The 14,646-nt window shown below is 38.0% G+C and overlaps 3 protein-coding genes across 4 annotated transcripts; all 3 read right to left on the bottom strand.

Annotated features, from left to right (window-relative positions):
• Positions 1–2,789: 2,789 nt before the first annotated feature.
• Positions 2,790–5,966, bottom strand: LOC116300624 (uncharacterized). 2 transcript variants are annotated; one of them, XM_089034545.1, is made up of 4 exons: positions 4,391–5,966; positions 3,727–4,031; positions 3,353–3,576; positions 2,790–2,933 (listed from the first exon to the last, which is right to left on the bottom strand). In XM_089034545.1, exons 1-4 carry the CDS (start codon positions 5,964–5,966, stop codon positions 2,864–2,866), a joined length of 2,175 nt encoding a protein of 724 aa, XP_088890671.1. In that variant the 3' UTR covers positions 2,790–2,863. The 2 variants fall into 2 exon arrangements, with proteins under 2 accessions (XP_088890671.1, XP_088890672.1); XM_089034546.1 differs by having other exon boundaries at positions 2,790–2,930.
• A 144-nt stretch (positions 5,967–6,110) lies between these two features.
• Positions 6,111–9,233, bottom strand: LOC116300625 (uncharacterized). The gene is made up of 3 exons (XM_089034553.1): positions 9,095–9,233; positions 7,821–8,317; positions 6,111–7,403 (listed from the first exon to the last, which is right to left on the bottom strand). Exons 2-3 carry the CDS (start codon positions 7,856–7,858, stop codon positions 6,119–6,121), a joined length of 1,323 nt encoding a protein of 440 aa, XP_088890679.1. The 5' UTR covers positions 7,859–8,317; positions 9,095–9,233; the 3' UTR covers positions 6,111–6,118.
• Positions 8,162–11,974, bottom strand: LOC116300626 (protein mono-ADP-ribosyltransferase PARP14-like). Its single transcript, XM_089034053.1, has 5 exons — positions 11,959–11,974; positions 11,490–11,732; positions 10,870–11,100; positions 9,095–10,725; positions 8,162–8,317 (listed from the first exon to the last, which is right to left on the bottom strand). Exons 1-5 carry the CDS (start codon positions 11,972–11,974, stop codon positions 8,162–8,164), a joined length of 2,277 nt encoding a protein of 758 aa, XP_088890179.1.
• Positions 11,975–14,646: the final 2,672 nt, after the last annotated feature.

Genomic DNA, 14,646 nt, shown 5'->3' with positions numbered 1-14,646 from the left:
TCGTTAAAAAAATATATCGTTTTAAAGCTCTCATGATAAAGATTTCGAAAATAATATTATTTAAAAGCGATTTTCTAATTTCAAACAATTACGGAGCCTTAAAACAAAATTGGGTACGTTCCATAGAGGTGCATTAATGGACATGGCGCTAGCGCGTATAGCCAAAAAAAATTGCACGTTGTGAATAAGCAAAATAGTAAACTACGAAAGTGCGCGAACGATTTTTCATATTTTGAGTATTTCGTCTTTTATGCGGTAAAACGTCAACTGACACTGAAATTTCTGACGTCCCAACTTTAAGATTGAATAGCTTTTAAAGAGGCAAAAAGTCAAAAATCGTCACAGTTTTGTAGTTTGCGTTTTGCTTATTCATACTACTGGTTTTCTTACCAAAGGGTAATGTAATAAAGTTAGCTAAAAAAGTTACTTTTGGGAAATCCCCTGTAAGATATAGTCAGCGGTAACATAGTTCGCCATGCGCAAGAACGTAGCTAGAACGTAGCAAGAACGTAACAAGAACGTAGCAAGGACGTTAGAAGATCTAAAGTCATTACTGTAGGCCAAACTTGAGGTAAATTCCGGTTTTTTCTTACGTTCAGATTTGCAAGTCTTATGTTAAGAATATAACTTTCTCGTTGTAGAACCGTACAATAGCGTATAAACCATACAAAGGTCATAAACTGTACAAAGTCTTCAATGACGAGATGTCGTGAGAGTCGTTACGAATTAAATGAAAACTGAGTTACGCGTGTCTAAGTCTGGTCCCTACATCCCCAGCTCATCCAATAAACGATTTATTAACATTCAACAGTAATAACTCAATAAAGTCAAATACCTTACGACAAAAAGCCCACGGTGCGGTGAGCTAAAACCCTTCTAAATAAATGGTGCGCAGCCCTTGTGCGCTGATTAGTCTTGCCGTGTAGCTACAGGACGCGTTGCATCATAGGGCTAATTTAGGAGGGAAAAACCTACATAGCAATCAGTTGATGTAATGTCTTCAGAAAATGTATTGTATTCTATTGTCGTTCTATCTATTGTGTGACTCATTGTATTTTTATGAACACATTACATCAATTGCTTGATACGTAGTCTCTCCCAATTTTGGAGACGCTTTGATACTTGTACTTGTTTTTTCTCTTGTTGATAGTGAACAGCACAGTAAGGGCGTAGCCAGGCGGGAGGGGGACAAATCAAATCGAGGGAAACTTTTGGATATGCCCCTGCAAAGTGTTAGGAAAGTTTAATTGTCCTGTTAATTTTCAAACTTCTTTGGTTTCTTAATAAAAAAATTATAAATTTAAATAAAAAAAATAAAAAATAAAAAAAGCCTTATAACCCTCTTTTACTCCGAAGAAGGACTAGCGTCCGAAACGTCAGTAAGTTTTTTCTTTTTTTTTTTTTTCTTCTTTTTTTTTTTTTTTGCGGTGTAAAATTTAAACTTTCAGCTTACACTAGTTTTTAGCTAGTTATCTCTTCTTAGCCCTATAACGCAACGAATTTCAAGAATTCGGGAAAGTTAATAGCCTACGTTTTTGTTGCAATGAGTTGCAAATGTGTGCATATTAAGGAAATCACTACAAGTTTAAATAAGTCTTCTGCACCTGCTACAAATGAAATACTTAATCCTTCTGTAATTTTAACACGTTTATATGGCTTTACGATATAGGTTTTCTATTTACTTTTTTAATTGGGAAAGAGGAGATGTTATTGTTCTTAAGGAGGCACCTACCGCACATATTTGATAAAAAAAGAACAGTAACTATATACAAACACTAACAAAATGTCAATAATATGCAGTGGCTTTCAGCTTCGTTACTCAGAATTAAAGAGACATAAGCTAGGTCGCTCTGTAGTGGTTATTCAATATGTGATGGCAACATAAGTAGAAGAGAAAAAAACGAATCTTTTATAACACAGGCTTTGCACAATCACGTGATGGCAGCCATGACATGGAGCATAACAAGAGTCTTTTTCTCCTGGGAAACTGAATTATTTCTAATGTAAATCAGATTAGACCAGAATTAATTGTTCATGCCCCCTTTTGATGGCTGCCATCACGTGGTGGTACAAAGCCTCTAAAGTAACACTTATTATGAACTTATTATAAAACCTTTTAAATTTTAATAACCAGCCACACCCCAATCCCATATTGTAATGCGGTTGTTATCCTCAATAATGTCCCGGTACAGTTCTATATTTCAAAAATAAAGACCTGTCCCGGCGACATTCAAATCAAACCAATATAAAATCCAAATCCATTGTTCCTAAATCACGGATCTGTGCAATTATCAACAGTGGCATCACGTCGGGGCTGGTTATTAAACAAATGAACAATTCTTATGAGAAAGACCCATAAAACATTATTACTTTATATAATGAACTTTGTTTTTGAACTCAATCTATCCTACTAGATGAAGCCGTGCGGTTTTCGATTATTTCATTGAATTATAGATACAAGAAAGCAATCTGCGGCTGGCCAAGGCGCCCTATAATCCAGAGAAAGACGCTTTGCGTGCGTTATTTTCGAATATACTTCTAGTGTGAAATGGCCAAAACTATACTTTTTAGATTAAATGACTGGCTCTGAATTTTTGTAAAATCCACTTTAAAAGCATGCACGTTATGACCAAAATGCACATATTTTAATATAACTGTTCTCGCTGTTGCCGTTGATTGTAAAAAGTGGATGTGCTAACCAGTTGCTTTAGAGGAACAAGACAGGCCCAGGATATTTGACAAAGACTATCACTCACATAACATATATATATATACAAACTACATGTTTTCCACTGATTTTGAAAAACATCCTTTGAAAGATACGATGATAATTTATAATTATGCTTGTTGGCCTTTGACTTGTTTACTCAATTCCCTTGGCCTTTAGCTGTTTCTTTACTCGGTCGAAATACTCTGGATCTGGATAACCACTTCTATTCAAAGCGGAAAGAAAATGGTTAGAGGTACAAGGAAGCTTTAGGGTAGCGGAGCTGTGGTTAAAACAATGACAAGAATTAGTAGTCCTCATTAGGTTCTAATGTGTCCAGATAATTGGCAAGTTTAATTTTTTAATAAAAAATGTACATGGATGATTTAAGCATGAAAAGCAGTGTATTTCCTCCATTGAAGGCTGAAAACTGACATTAATGACATTCATACAGCTGGTCAGGAGAGAGCTCACTAAAAACATAGCTTCACTTGAATGGTTTCCAGGAACTTTTCAAAGCCAATAGTAAATAGCTAGGGGAGGAATTCGAGGGATCCAAGTAAGGCACTCTTGGACCTACCTCCATGATAAAACAACAACAACACATACATACAACAAACAACAAATAAACTACTTGATACTCACACTTTGGGTCCACCATTGACATTAGTCTTGTGTTCTATGTCCTCGTTGAATATGATTTGATTATCCTTGTCATTGATCGTAGATTTACCCACAGTGAAGAGAATACTAGCATCAAATGCATTCTTGAGAAGATCTAACACTTCCCTGCCTTCTTCGTTATCTGGAAGAAATGTCCTCCTAGAAAGTTTGTCGTAAGGAGTGCCAGGGTTCGGATGAAAGAGGCCCTGATTGAGAAAGTTAATAGTATCATATGTACAAGAAAGGAAAAAAAAAAAAAAAAAAAAAAAGAGGAAAAGGAAAAGAAAGTGCACGAGGAAAAAGAAGAAAGCTTAAGTGGAAAATATTGTAATTGTAAACCCTTCAAGGATACCAACCTGTGTTCCCTCAGGAAATTCATAGTCGACATATATTGTAGCACAGCTCTCGTGACCCACCAAACCTTTTTCTATGATACCAGACTTCATTTGACCATTTGGAGGCTGTAGCGCAATTCTAGGGACAACTTCGTGGCAAGTTGGACAAAAACTATTAAGCTCAGCGTTTTGTAGGTTATCGATACAGTTTCTACAGACTGCGTGACCAGAATCACAAATCCTTAAAAGTTGAGCTGAATCAAGTGTAGACAAGCAAACTCCACATTCTTGTTTTTCGTTTGATATGACAGAAGTAGTTTCTCTATCTAAAAGATAAGGAAAATATATTAACTTTATTCTCTCGTTTTCATGCGTTTTGACGAAGCACGATTTCGGATATCACTCAATTCAATCAGGACATATATTTTTTTCGTCATCATTAACAATGCTAAAATATCTCCTTTATTCTTAGCGCGTATGAAAAACCTTCCCCTCCCCCATTTAAAAAAGCACAAATACACAAAGAGACAGACAGGCAGAAAAAAGTATACAAAAACACACGCACAAACGGACAAACAAACGAACAAACTGACGAATTGAACAAATAAACAAACTATCAAATTAACACAGAACAGAGCTTAACAGAGGACAACATAAAAAAGGCAATATGGTTGTTTATCATTACCCGAGTTGACTGCTTTTTTCACTGTATCTGCAGCAACGTTATCATGAGATAGGTCTTCCACTGATGATATTTTTTGGGGATGATCATTGTCTTTGATAATACTCTCAGTATTATGGGCTTCTTGGTGGACACTAGAGCTACTAGCCCCACCTTCAAGTTCCGTAGCATTATTTTCAGCACTTTGGTCTTTGTTGTTCGCCACTGCAGATCCAACCGTTTTCCCCGTTGCTTTTGTATGCGAGTCTGATACAGGATTTACCTCGTGGAGTGTAGTGCTCCCGATGCTGGAGTTATCGAGGTCACCACCAGATGGCTGGGCGAGGTCACGTCCTTGCTCAATGGCAGGGCTTGAAGACGAAGTATCAGAAAATCCATCTCTTTCTGAATTAAGAAGTTCGATGCTCTCACTTGACTCGTCGCTGCTTCCTGACGTCTTTTCAGGTCTTATTGAGCTGTCATGATCTACACTGGGCATATCCAAAAACACAAAAGAATTCATGGAATCTGGTTCAGCACTAAAATTTGAAACGTTGTTAAGATCAATCGCTTCTGCAGACTGGGTGTTGCTATCCTCTTCTGCTTTTTTATTAGAACTTTCGCCATCACCATCACGCTCCAAAGGTTTTTTAGGATCGGCCGCTTCTGCAGACACATCTTTGCTGTTGTTTTTTGCTTCTAGGTCAGGACTTTGACTTTGACTACCAAGCTTGACGTTAGGATCCAAAGGGTTATTTGGTTCAATTGCTTCTTCAGATACTACACTGCTTTCGTCCTTTGAGTTTTTATGAGAATTTTGATCACCACCATTTTCCTCGACGTTGGAATCCGTTTGTGTCTTAGGTTCAGTTGCTTCTGCAGATGCAACACTTCTTTCGTCCTTCGAATCTTTATGAGAATTTCGATCACTACCATAGTCCTCGACGTTGGAATCCACTTGTTCCTTAGGATCGTCTGCTTTCGTAGACGATGCAACACTGCTTTCGTCCTTTGAATCTTTTTGAGAATTCTGATCATCAGCACTATCCTCGACGTTAGAATCCAAGAGATTCTTAAGTTCAGTTGCTTTTGCGGATGCATCAATGATTTCTTCTTTTGCGCCTTTATGAATATTTTGATCATCACCATTTTCCTCGGCGTTGGGATACAAAGGTTTCGGTCCAGTTGCGTTTTCAGGCACAGCACTGATTTCCTGTTTTGCGTAATGATCTGAACTTTGGCCATCACCATCAGACTTCAATTTTGAATCCATTGGTTCCTTAGAATCAGTTGTTCCTCCAGATGTAGCACTGCTTTCCTCTTCCTTTTCAGCATGCATCCCACTGATCTTTTCCGTTTGATTGTTGTTCAGATGGTCATCTTTAGACTTGATTTCTTTCTTTTCCTGATCACAGACGTTTTCACTTTTATCCACGATGTCATGTTCGTTATTTTCTTTGTCCGACTTGGAGTCTTCCTTGGACGCATAAGACTCATTAGACTCAGACATATCAGTTTTTATTTCTTCTTTGACTTCTTCATTATTATTGTCACTTTTACCAGATGGCGGGTCCTCATATTTTTTGTTGAAGTTTGTCATGGTATCTCCATGTTTTGCTGATCCTCCGCCTTTTTTTTTTCTTCGGTCCTTTCATCAACTTTAAGTTTCTTAGGAGGAACGCCATCTGTTGTATCTTTGGGCTTGCTTTCTAGATGCTTCTTTCTGGCATTTACACTATCTTTTTCCTGACTTTATTTTCTTTCCTCGCTCCTTTCTCTAATCGTGTTGGCAAGCTTCAAGCCTTCCTCGCTTACTGTTAGCCCCGGCGGTTCTTTGCAATCACCTCCTGATGGATCGTCCTCATCGTCTGTTCGACTGTCATCATTTACATTGAAGGGATCATCTCTGACTGCACGTGCAGGCATTGTACCTGTAAGCGTTGAAGTAAAAGCTAGAGCACCTCTTCCACGTCCAGATGACTTGAAGGGTTTTTTTGTTTTCTGATATAAGACAGTTGGATGCTCGTAGGTGACTCCTTTTCCGGATAATTCTCTATAACTAGCTTTTATTTCATTCCCGTGAGGTTTGTTTTTGATTTCAGAATAACTTTGATCATTGGGCTTTTCTTTCAGACGTGAAGATTCGTCAGTCTCAATGGGGATTTCAGGATCATTTTTCTTAACATCTAAATCCTCGTTTTCTGTTTCATATATCGATTTAGTTTTATCCGCAACTTTTGGCTTTTCTTTTGCTTCTACTATTTCAGGGTCATTGTTCTCATTTGTTTCCGTCTTTACTGCATCTTCTCTTTTAGGTTTATCATCATTAATTCCCATCTTTGAAAACATGGCGATCACCTCGTTTTCTTTTTTGCCTTCAACTGTGGACTTTTTCATGTTATTTTTGGGACAAACTTTATTTCCATTCTCGCAATCTTCCTTCTCCTTCTCCTTCTCCTTCTCCTTCTCCTTCTCTTCCTCTTCCTCTTTCCCTTTCGCTTCTATTATCTTTCCAATATTCTTTTCTTTTTCTTCAAAACCACCCAGGAAAGATAATTTATTTTCACTCGATGGTATCATTGACGAAGTTTCATGCTCTCGCGGTATTTCTTCAGCTATTGCTGTCTCATTCTTCTTCATCCTTAGAGTTGCAGCAGCTGCTCTCTTTATGCGCTCAAATTCTTCAATGTTAACCAGTTGATCTGTCCTTCCCGTCGAACCAAACATCTGCTGGTCGGTGCTCCTTTGGTATTCTCTTTCTTTGTCTGCTTGAGGAAAAAGATCAACCACGTCTTCTTCTTTAAGATTACTTCCAAGGTGTGCGGGTTCCTTTGTCATCAAATTGTAACGATCGTGAAACTCCCTTCGAAATGCATCGTAAGTTGGGGTGTCTATGTTTACAAACCGGATGTCCCTCAGTTGGTTGTCACTTGATGCTTCGGCGCTGAATATCTCTGCGGCAGCAAACATCATCTCTGCGCAAGCTTGTTTTGGTACGCCGTATATACCAGAACTTATTCCGGAAAGGGCAATGGAACTAGAACGGAATTCCACGAATATCGTGAGTAATCAATAGTTGTCAAGACATTTTTGCGCATTATATTCGCAGTACCATGATTATAAGTACTAGCAAGTCCCATCAAGTTCTGTATTCAGTAATTGGAAATATTTTTTGACTACGGTATTTGGATATGGAAAAGGTATCTAAGTTAGCTAAGCGCTCATTATACAGGGGTGGTAATTCGTATTGAACCTCAAAATAACAGGAAAGCAAGAGGTCTAACCTTTGTGATTGTTGTGGAATTATACCAACCTATAACATCACCGTACCGTGAAATAAGTTATGTATTAACTGTCCATAAGATCGTGTTATTATTATAATTAAGAAAGCTTCCAAATAATTCCAAGTAAAACAATACGAACAGAGTACAAAACTCGGAGTTATTATACTTACGTCATTCTGTGTTTACTTGCTTGTACAAAACAGTTCATACACGCTTCAAAAATAAAATGTCGACTACGTTCTTCACCATGAACTCTCCATTGTGGACCAACGGCATGGTAGATTTGTTTGTAAGGAAGATTCCCTGGGCCAGTATGTGCAACCTGACCTACAGGAACACATCCGTATCTCCTAACTAATGCATCTGATTCCTGTTGTATTCGTTGACCACCTTGCTTTACTATGGCTCCTGCAACACCCCCTCCATGCGCAAGCCTCTCATTGGTTGAATTAACAATGACATCAGCGTGTACTTTAGTAATGTCGCCTTGATGGACAGACACCACTACTCCTTAGTCTAATGTTTTACTCAGAGGAAGCATGGCAGCTTGAACATAGGTATCTTTCATATATATAGGGGTAGGACTGTCATCATTTACTACAGAAAAATCTTCCGTCAATTCCGTCATCTTCTTATCGGCGAATTGGAGATTATTTCCTTGTAAAACCTGAAAGCGAAAGGTGCACAGATATGATATAGATTGGTTATAGTTAGATGAGGAGGACGTTCCTCTCTATTAACCTGTCTGCTATGGATGAACCAATTGCCCTACTTCACTATGACGTCACATCAAAACAATCTTCAACAATCTATTGTTTAAATGTAAAGGATCGTGGTCGTCGGACGGGATCAAATAAACGCAAATTCACCGAAAATTGTTCTAAAACCCGTATCAATCCACGAAGAGAAGTAGAATAGCCAGCAAACGCTCAGTACATATTTTTAGTACATATCAACACATATTATGTCTGAAAAGCAGGTTAGTCTTTTGTTGCTTTTAAACGTCATTTGCAAAACATTGACATTTAAAACCGATGATGTTAAAAACTAGCTTTTCTAGGCGACAAACAGATTGAAAGTAAATAGACAGTGTTACTGTGTAAAGTGGTCTAACGTTACTTTGAATCTGTGATAGTTAGAATTAAAAATTAAAAATTTTAAAGGGTGTAAAGCTAAACGACCAAACAATCACTAACAAACAAACACATGGGGTAATTAGTATCATTTTATAATACACTCGATTCTGATTCGACAAGAGAAAATTCGGAATATGTTATAGGGATACTCGTGATATTTTGAAAGTTTTCTAATTGCATGAACTCGCCTAAAGGCTCGTCCAACTTTGAAAACTTTCAAAACATCATTCACTTGTACCTATAAATTCCGAATTGTACTCGAGATCGTGCGATTTCCTGTAAAAATAATATCACCGACACGCAATTACCTTGAGGTCTAAAGAAACACGAGGTATAGTAGCTGCTTCGTAGCATTCTTCTTCTTTAGTAGAACTGGGGTTATCCTCAACACTGTCACCATGCTTCCATTCATCATGAGCACCTAAGTTGTTCATAGTTTCTGTTTCTGCTTCTTCTGCTTTGTAGCATTCTTCTTCTTTAGTAGAACCGGTGCTATCCTCAACACTGTCACCATGCTTCCATTCATCATCAGCACCTGATTTGTTCATAGCTTCTGTCTTGCCTACAACTTTAGCACGGTGTTCAGTTCCGCCCAGCAATACTACATCTATGTCAGAAGTTTTATCCACATCTTCTTCGGTACAATGATACAACATCGATATCCGCTTTCCACTATTCCCCTCCTCTTCTTCTCTTAAGGAATCCCCATCTAAATATTGTTCAATATTATCGATGGAAATTTCTGCTTCAGCTAAAACGTTTTTTGTTATAGTGTTATTTTTGAAAAAGTCTTCAATTTGTTCCTTAACTCTGTCGATTTCTTGTTTAATACCAACCAACAATAATTTGCTCTCTGTTGGTTCTTCCGTAAATTTTAAAAGCATCGACTTTTGAATGGAGTCCTTCAATTCTCTCCATTTCTCAGAGTCCATTAGTTCTTTTTGAACGGTATCCAAAGGAATGCTTTCCTTCGTTGTTGCATCTTTCAGAATGAGGTTCACCGCCTCCTTCAAGTTATTCCGATCTACTGCCGTCACTACAAGATCCCCTTCGGTTAGGTTGCTATCTCGACTAACAACTGCGTAAATCTCATTGTTCTTTAGCATGGTAGAAAGAAATGCCATCCCACTCTTTGAAGCAAGAATGTCAACCATTGATTCATCAAGTCTCAATTCACTTTCTTTCATTGCTGCTAAAACTTGCCAGACTGCTAAGTTACCTTCATTAACTACGTCTTCTTGTCCTCTCATTTGGATTGCATTGTCCCCAGAATTTATCATTATTTCAAGGTCCTTGTATTTTGATTTTAAATCTTCAACAAATCCACACAAACTCATCAACTCCATCTGTGCGTTGGAAAGTTCGATTTTCTGTGCAACTTTGCTTTTTTCCAACATAATTTGTTTCTCTACCTGAGAAACTGAGCTATGTAGCTGCTTCGATAGTGCACATACATGGGTTTTCTTTCCTCTAAACATAATCGAATCTTGCTTTTTACTGAAGTCAAATACATGGAAAATCTGAATTTGAGTTTTCAAAGCAGCGCATTTTTCTGTTACGTCCTCACTCATCTGTTCCCAAATTTCTTGAGAAATGGTTATCTTGTCTGTCACAAACTGATTGATGTAGGCTACAACAGCTTCATAGGAATTCTCCCATGTCTTCTTACCCATTTTAGGTTCAGCCCAAACAAGAACAATCTCCCCTGAGCCTTCCTGCCATGTGTACTTCACTTGAGTTTCCTGCAGAAGCTGGTCAAATTCTGTATGGAACAATTCCTTGATAAACGGTATGGTTTGTGGATCGACTTGAACAATTTTTTCCCTCTTTTCACCTCTAGGGTGCTTAAACGATGTTTCACCAAGGAAAGGGTAGTAACACTTGATTTCTAGATGGACACCATCTATCATATGAGCTTGCTTCAATATGGCATCAGTAACTGAAAGTTAACACCATAGAACTTTTAGTCAAAACAAATCAACGAACATAGTAAGACCCTTCCCTTTAAAGCCCCAGACTTTCCCCACTTCCATTAAGGAACACACTTTCCCTAAGTCAAACATAGCACGATGATTATTTTTACCTTTGTGGTCCTCAAAAGAAAGCAACACTCTCCCCTCGTCAATCATATCGATACGTTCCACATCTCCACCTCCATTTCGTTTATTTCTGAAGTAGTACAAAATCGTGTCTTGGGTTGTATTTTCAGTAAATCCTGATATTTCAATGGTATCACATACTTTGACTTGCTCTATGTTAAAGAAGCAATCGTCCAAGGAACTTGTTTTGCATATCCTCTGTAGTTCAGGAAAATCTAAGAATCGAAGATAATTACTTATTGATGTTATGATATTATTTTTATGTGAGGATATGATATTTTATAGGTTGAAGGGGAGGAACCGGAGAGTAGGTTCAAAAAATTCTTCCCCATCTAAAATTCGAGCACTGATATGCGAGAGGTATTCAAAGGAATATACCTAGGGAAAGACAAAGTGTCGGTCAGAGTGGAAATCGCATTGGGGAGGGACAATGTGCTAACCCCTGTGCCAGTACCTCGTACAAAGTCTGTTCACTCATGCCGCTAAAATTTACTCCCTTCACCTCTTGTGGGTTAGCACACAGTGCAAGACAACGATGCCAATAATTATGCAAATATCCAGAGCCATCGACAAAATGCGGCGGAAATGATAGAATTTTGCTCACCTACTGGCTCAGTAAAACTAACCACACAATTGGTATTATCACCGAAAAGTATACTCTCAACTTCTTTTCCGCTCACTACCTCCAGGAACGATACGAGTCCGTCTCTTATTGTCCTATCGCTTATACCCATCACATGGAATCTTTTCTGGTCTTTTGGAAGTTCTTTTGGGATTGGCTTCAGAGTCGTGATAAGGCTAGCGCCATCAAGCTGTAAGCCTTCTTTCTTGACAACTCCTTCGGCATCTGTTAAAGTATGATATTATAAAATAACTTCAATGTCTTGTATCGATGGTCTACATCACAAGCAAAAACATCCAGTTCGTGCTATAGGTATTTGATGATTATAAATATATGATCTTTAATTAATTAAAGCTATTTAAATCAGTTGCTGTGCGGAAAATGCCTAACACTGGAAAAATTAATCGGTTTTCAGGTAATGTAAATAATTTGAAAACTTTAAGTTACATACATTTTACAGACTCCATACTCATTCGATATTATGTAAATTTATCAAAAAGAATTGATTGGTTTTCAAGCTACAAGGTCATTCTATGAAAATGCCGTTGAGAAAAAAAACGACCCAGCATTATTTTGTTACAGCGGATCGGCAGAACAATTAAACTGACAAATTTAATGTAATTACTTTTTCCAATCTCATTTAGTTGACTTTTTTTCTAAGCGCAGAGTTCCGTAGTGGCAAGGGAAAAAGCATCAAACATGAGCATGTCTCGTAGTCTGTATGCAAATTAGATATTTGGGGCAAACATTAATTACCTTTGTATGTAAATTTCCCGTTTCAAACCATGTGATGTTTGTATAATGTTCTCTAGAGAATTGTTCCTTTATCTTTCTGATATTTATTCGTTCATACTCATGCACATATATGAAAACATTTGAGAGAAACATTTCTCCAGCATGTATAATATTACATGGTTCGGGGTAATTTTTAAGTCTATTAAGTTTGTTTACCCAAAAATACTTGCCTTTATTAAAACAGAATATTATATCAGCGAAACCTTCATCGTAGTTGAACTGAATGTCACCGGTAATGTCCCCACCACCAGATCGTCGAGTGTTCTCGAAAAAATTCAGAAGTGCATCTTGCGTGGTGTTTGTCGAGAATCCCGTCACTCTTACGAAATATTTTGGTTCTTCGAAGTCTTCCTGATCCTCAAAGCTTGGACTTTCAGCCATTCTTGATTTGAATTTCTCACAAGCCCTGTGATTCACTCGACCTTTTGATCAAGAAAATATTACAATCATAAAAATATATAATTAGTCTTATAAACGAGAATATATAGATACTTATGAAACAAAATCTTAATCCATGACTCATGCCAGAACTAAATCCATCGTTACAATAGAACGATTTCGCGTAAGCGCCTTTTTACATGCAAATGAGTTTGAGGGATAAAATAGCATGCAAATGAGACATACAATACTCTTCGATACACATGGATAAACACTGAAATAATTTTACCTAAAGACAGCTCGGTTCCATATAAATCAGTGCTTTTAATCATGGATTAGAAAAGATCAGGCTTTAAACATTCGGGAATAGAAAGCGATACATTCTTATTCAGAAAATCTTTTTTCCCCCTCAACTTGGCAAAATAGTCAAAGAAAGAAAACAAGTAAAACAAAACAAAAATATCTTAAATATTTTCAAATAGTCTGACACGTCTTTCTGCCAAAAGCGCTGCTAGTTCAATACAGACTGGCATAAACCACCTTGGATGTCTCCATATGTTTGAAATAGCCCGATATGTTTTCATGTCCTTGAAGACATGCTCAACTTTGACTCTCCTTCTTGACAGACAAGCATTAAATTTAAGAGCACGCCTTCTCACTCTCCTATTTAAGCCCCGCAATTGTGGCGCTCTTACTGGTGTAAGCAGGGGACCACCATCAGGATAAGCTTTATCGGCAAGTAATTTTGCCCCAGGGGGAAGACTCAACGGTTGACCAGGTCCTATCGGTGTCATCAGACGGTAGGAAGTTGCATCATGGGTGCTTCCAAGGAATCCAGTTTGTACAAAACGTAAATGGCCATCGTTGTCTATAATAAGCTGTGTATTGAAGCAGTGGTAATGACGATGTCCACTGTAGAAGGGCCTCTGGGGTTCTGTCAAAGGTCGGCGGATCTCGTGTGGGGTAGAATCAATGGCTCCCACTACATTTGGAAACTCGGGCCAATTTCCCATCAAATTGGCCCATTCAGCATTATTAGGCCACCTGATTTGATTCTGGAAATATTGCCACAGCCCAGGTATAATATAATGTTATAAATGATTCTCATGATACTAACTGGGTCAGCGTCAAATATCAGTGCAAGAGTACCGAGATGTGGATATTTCCTCAGCCATATGAGAACTAGCAAGATTTGATTTGTCAGATTTAACTGTTGTCGTCTGAGTCGTTGTCGTGGTTGTCCATAAGTATTGCGCTGAAATAGTGTTGGTGTCAAATCTTGAACAAGCTGCAAAAAGGATGCTGTAGTCTCACCAGTGTTTCGCCAAAACAACCAAGATTGTCCAGAAATTAGTGAAAATACATCTCGTCCTTGATACTGATAGCCGTGAAAGCCCGGCAGCAAACGCTGCTGTAAAGGGGGTTGCACATATTCAAATGAAGGTTGCAAGGCCACAAGAAGCAACACGAATGCTAAAATGTTAAACAACACAGCACGTATTTCTAATAAATCCATTCTGATCCCACACGAACAGTGTGGTTTTCATTTATTCAAGTGTTATTCGTGGCTTATGTTTTTGAAAGCAATTAATTCTACCACATTCTTGCATGCATTCCTTTTCACACTCACCTGCTCTGCGGCTAATTACTTGCCATCTTATGCTGCAAGCGTTTTCTAGTTCACTGCAAAACTATCAGCTAACGTCCTTCCTAACGACACAGACATGGCTAACAGCCAAACTTCAAGAGCTGGAGGTAATTTTTATACAAGTTCAATGTTTTCGCCGTTATTTTAATCAATAGTTAGCACCTCTATACAATTGTTGCACCTCCACCAGTTGTTTAATAATTATTTCTTTTACACATGTATCTCACTAGATGAAGGACAAGTTTCAAGAGTAAATATCGGCGACACTGAAAAGAAGTTCGTACTGGAATGTCACAATCTCTCTATGGGAAAGGGTTG

Source organism: Actinia tenebrosa, unplaced genomic scaffold (assembly GCF_029948245.1).
Source record: "Actinia tenebrosa isolate PJP-AT-01 unplaced genomic scaffold, QUT_ActTen_1.0 PGA_scaffold2__45_contigs__length_23673736, whole genome shotgun sequence".
NCBI lineage: Eukaryota > Metazoa > Cnidaria > Anthozoa > Actiniaria > Actiniidae > Actinia > Actinia tenebrosa.
This window is presented reverse-complemented; position numbering and strand designations above follow the sequence as displayed.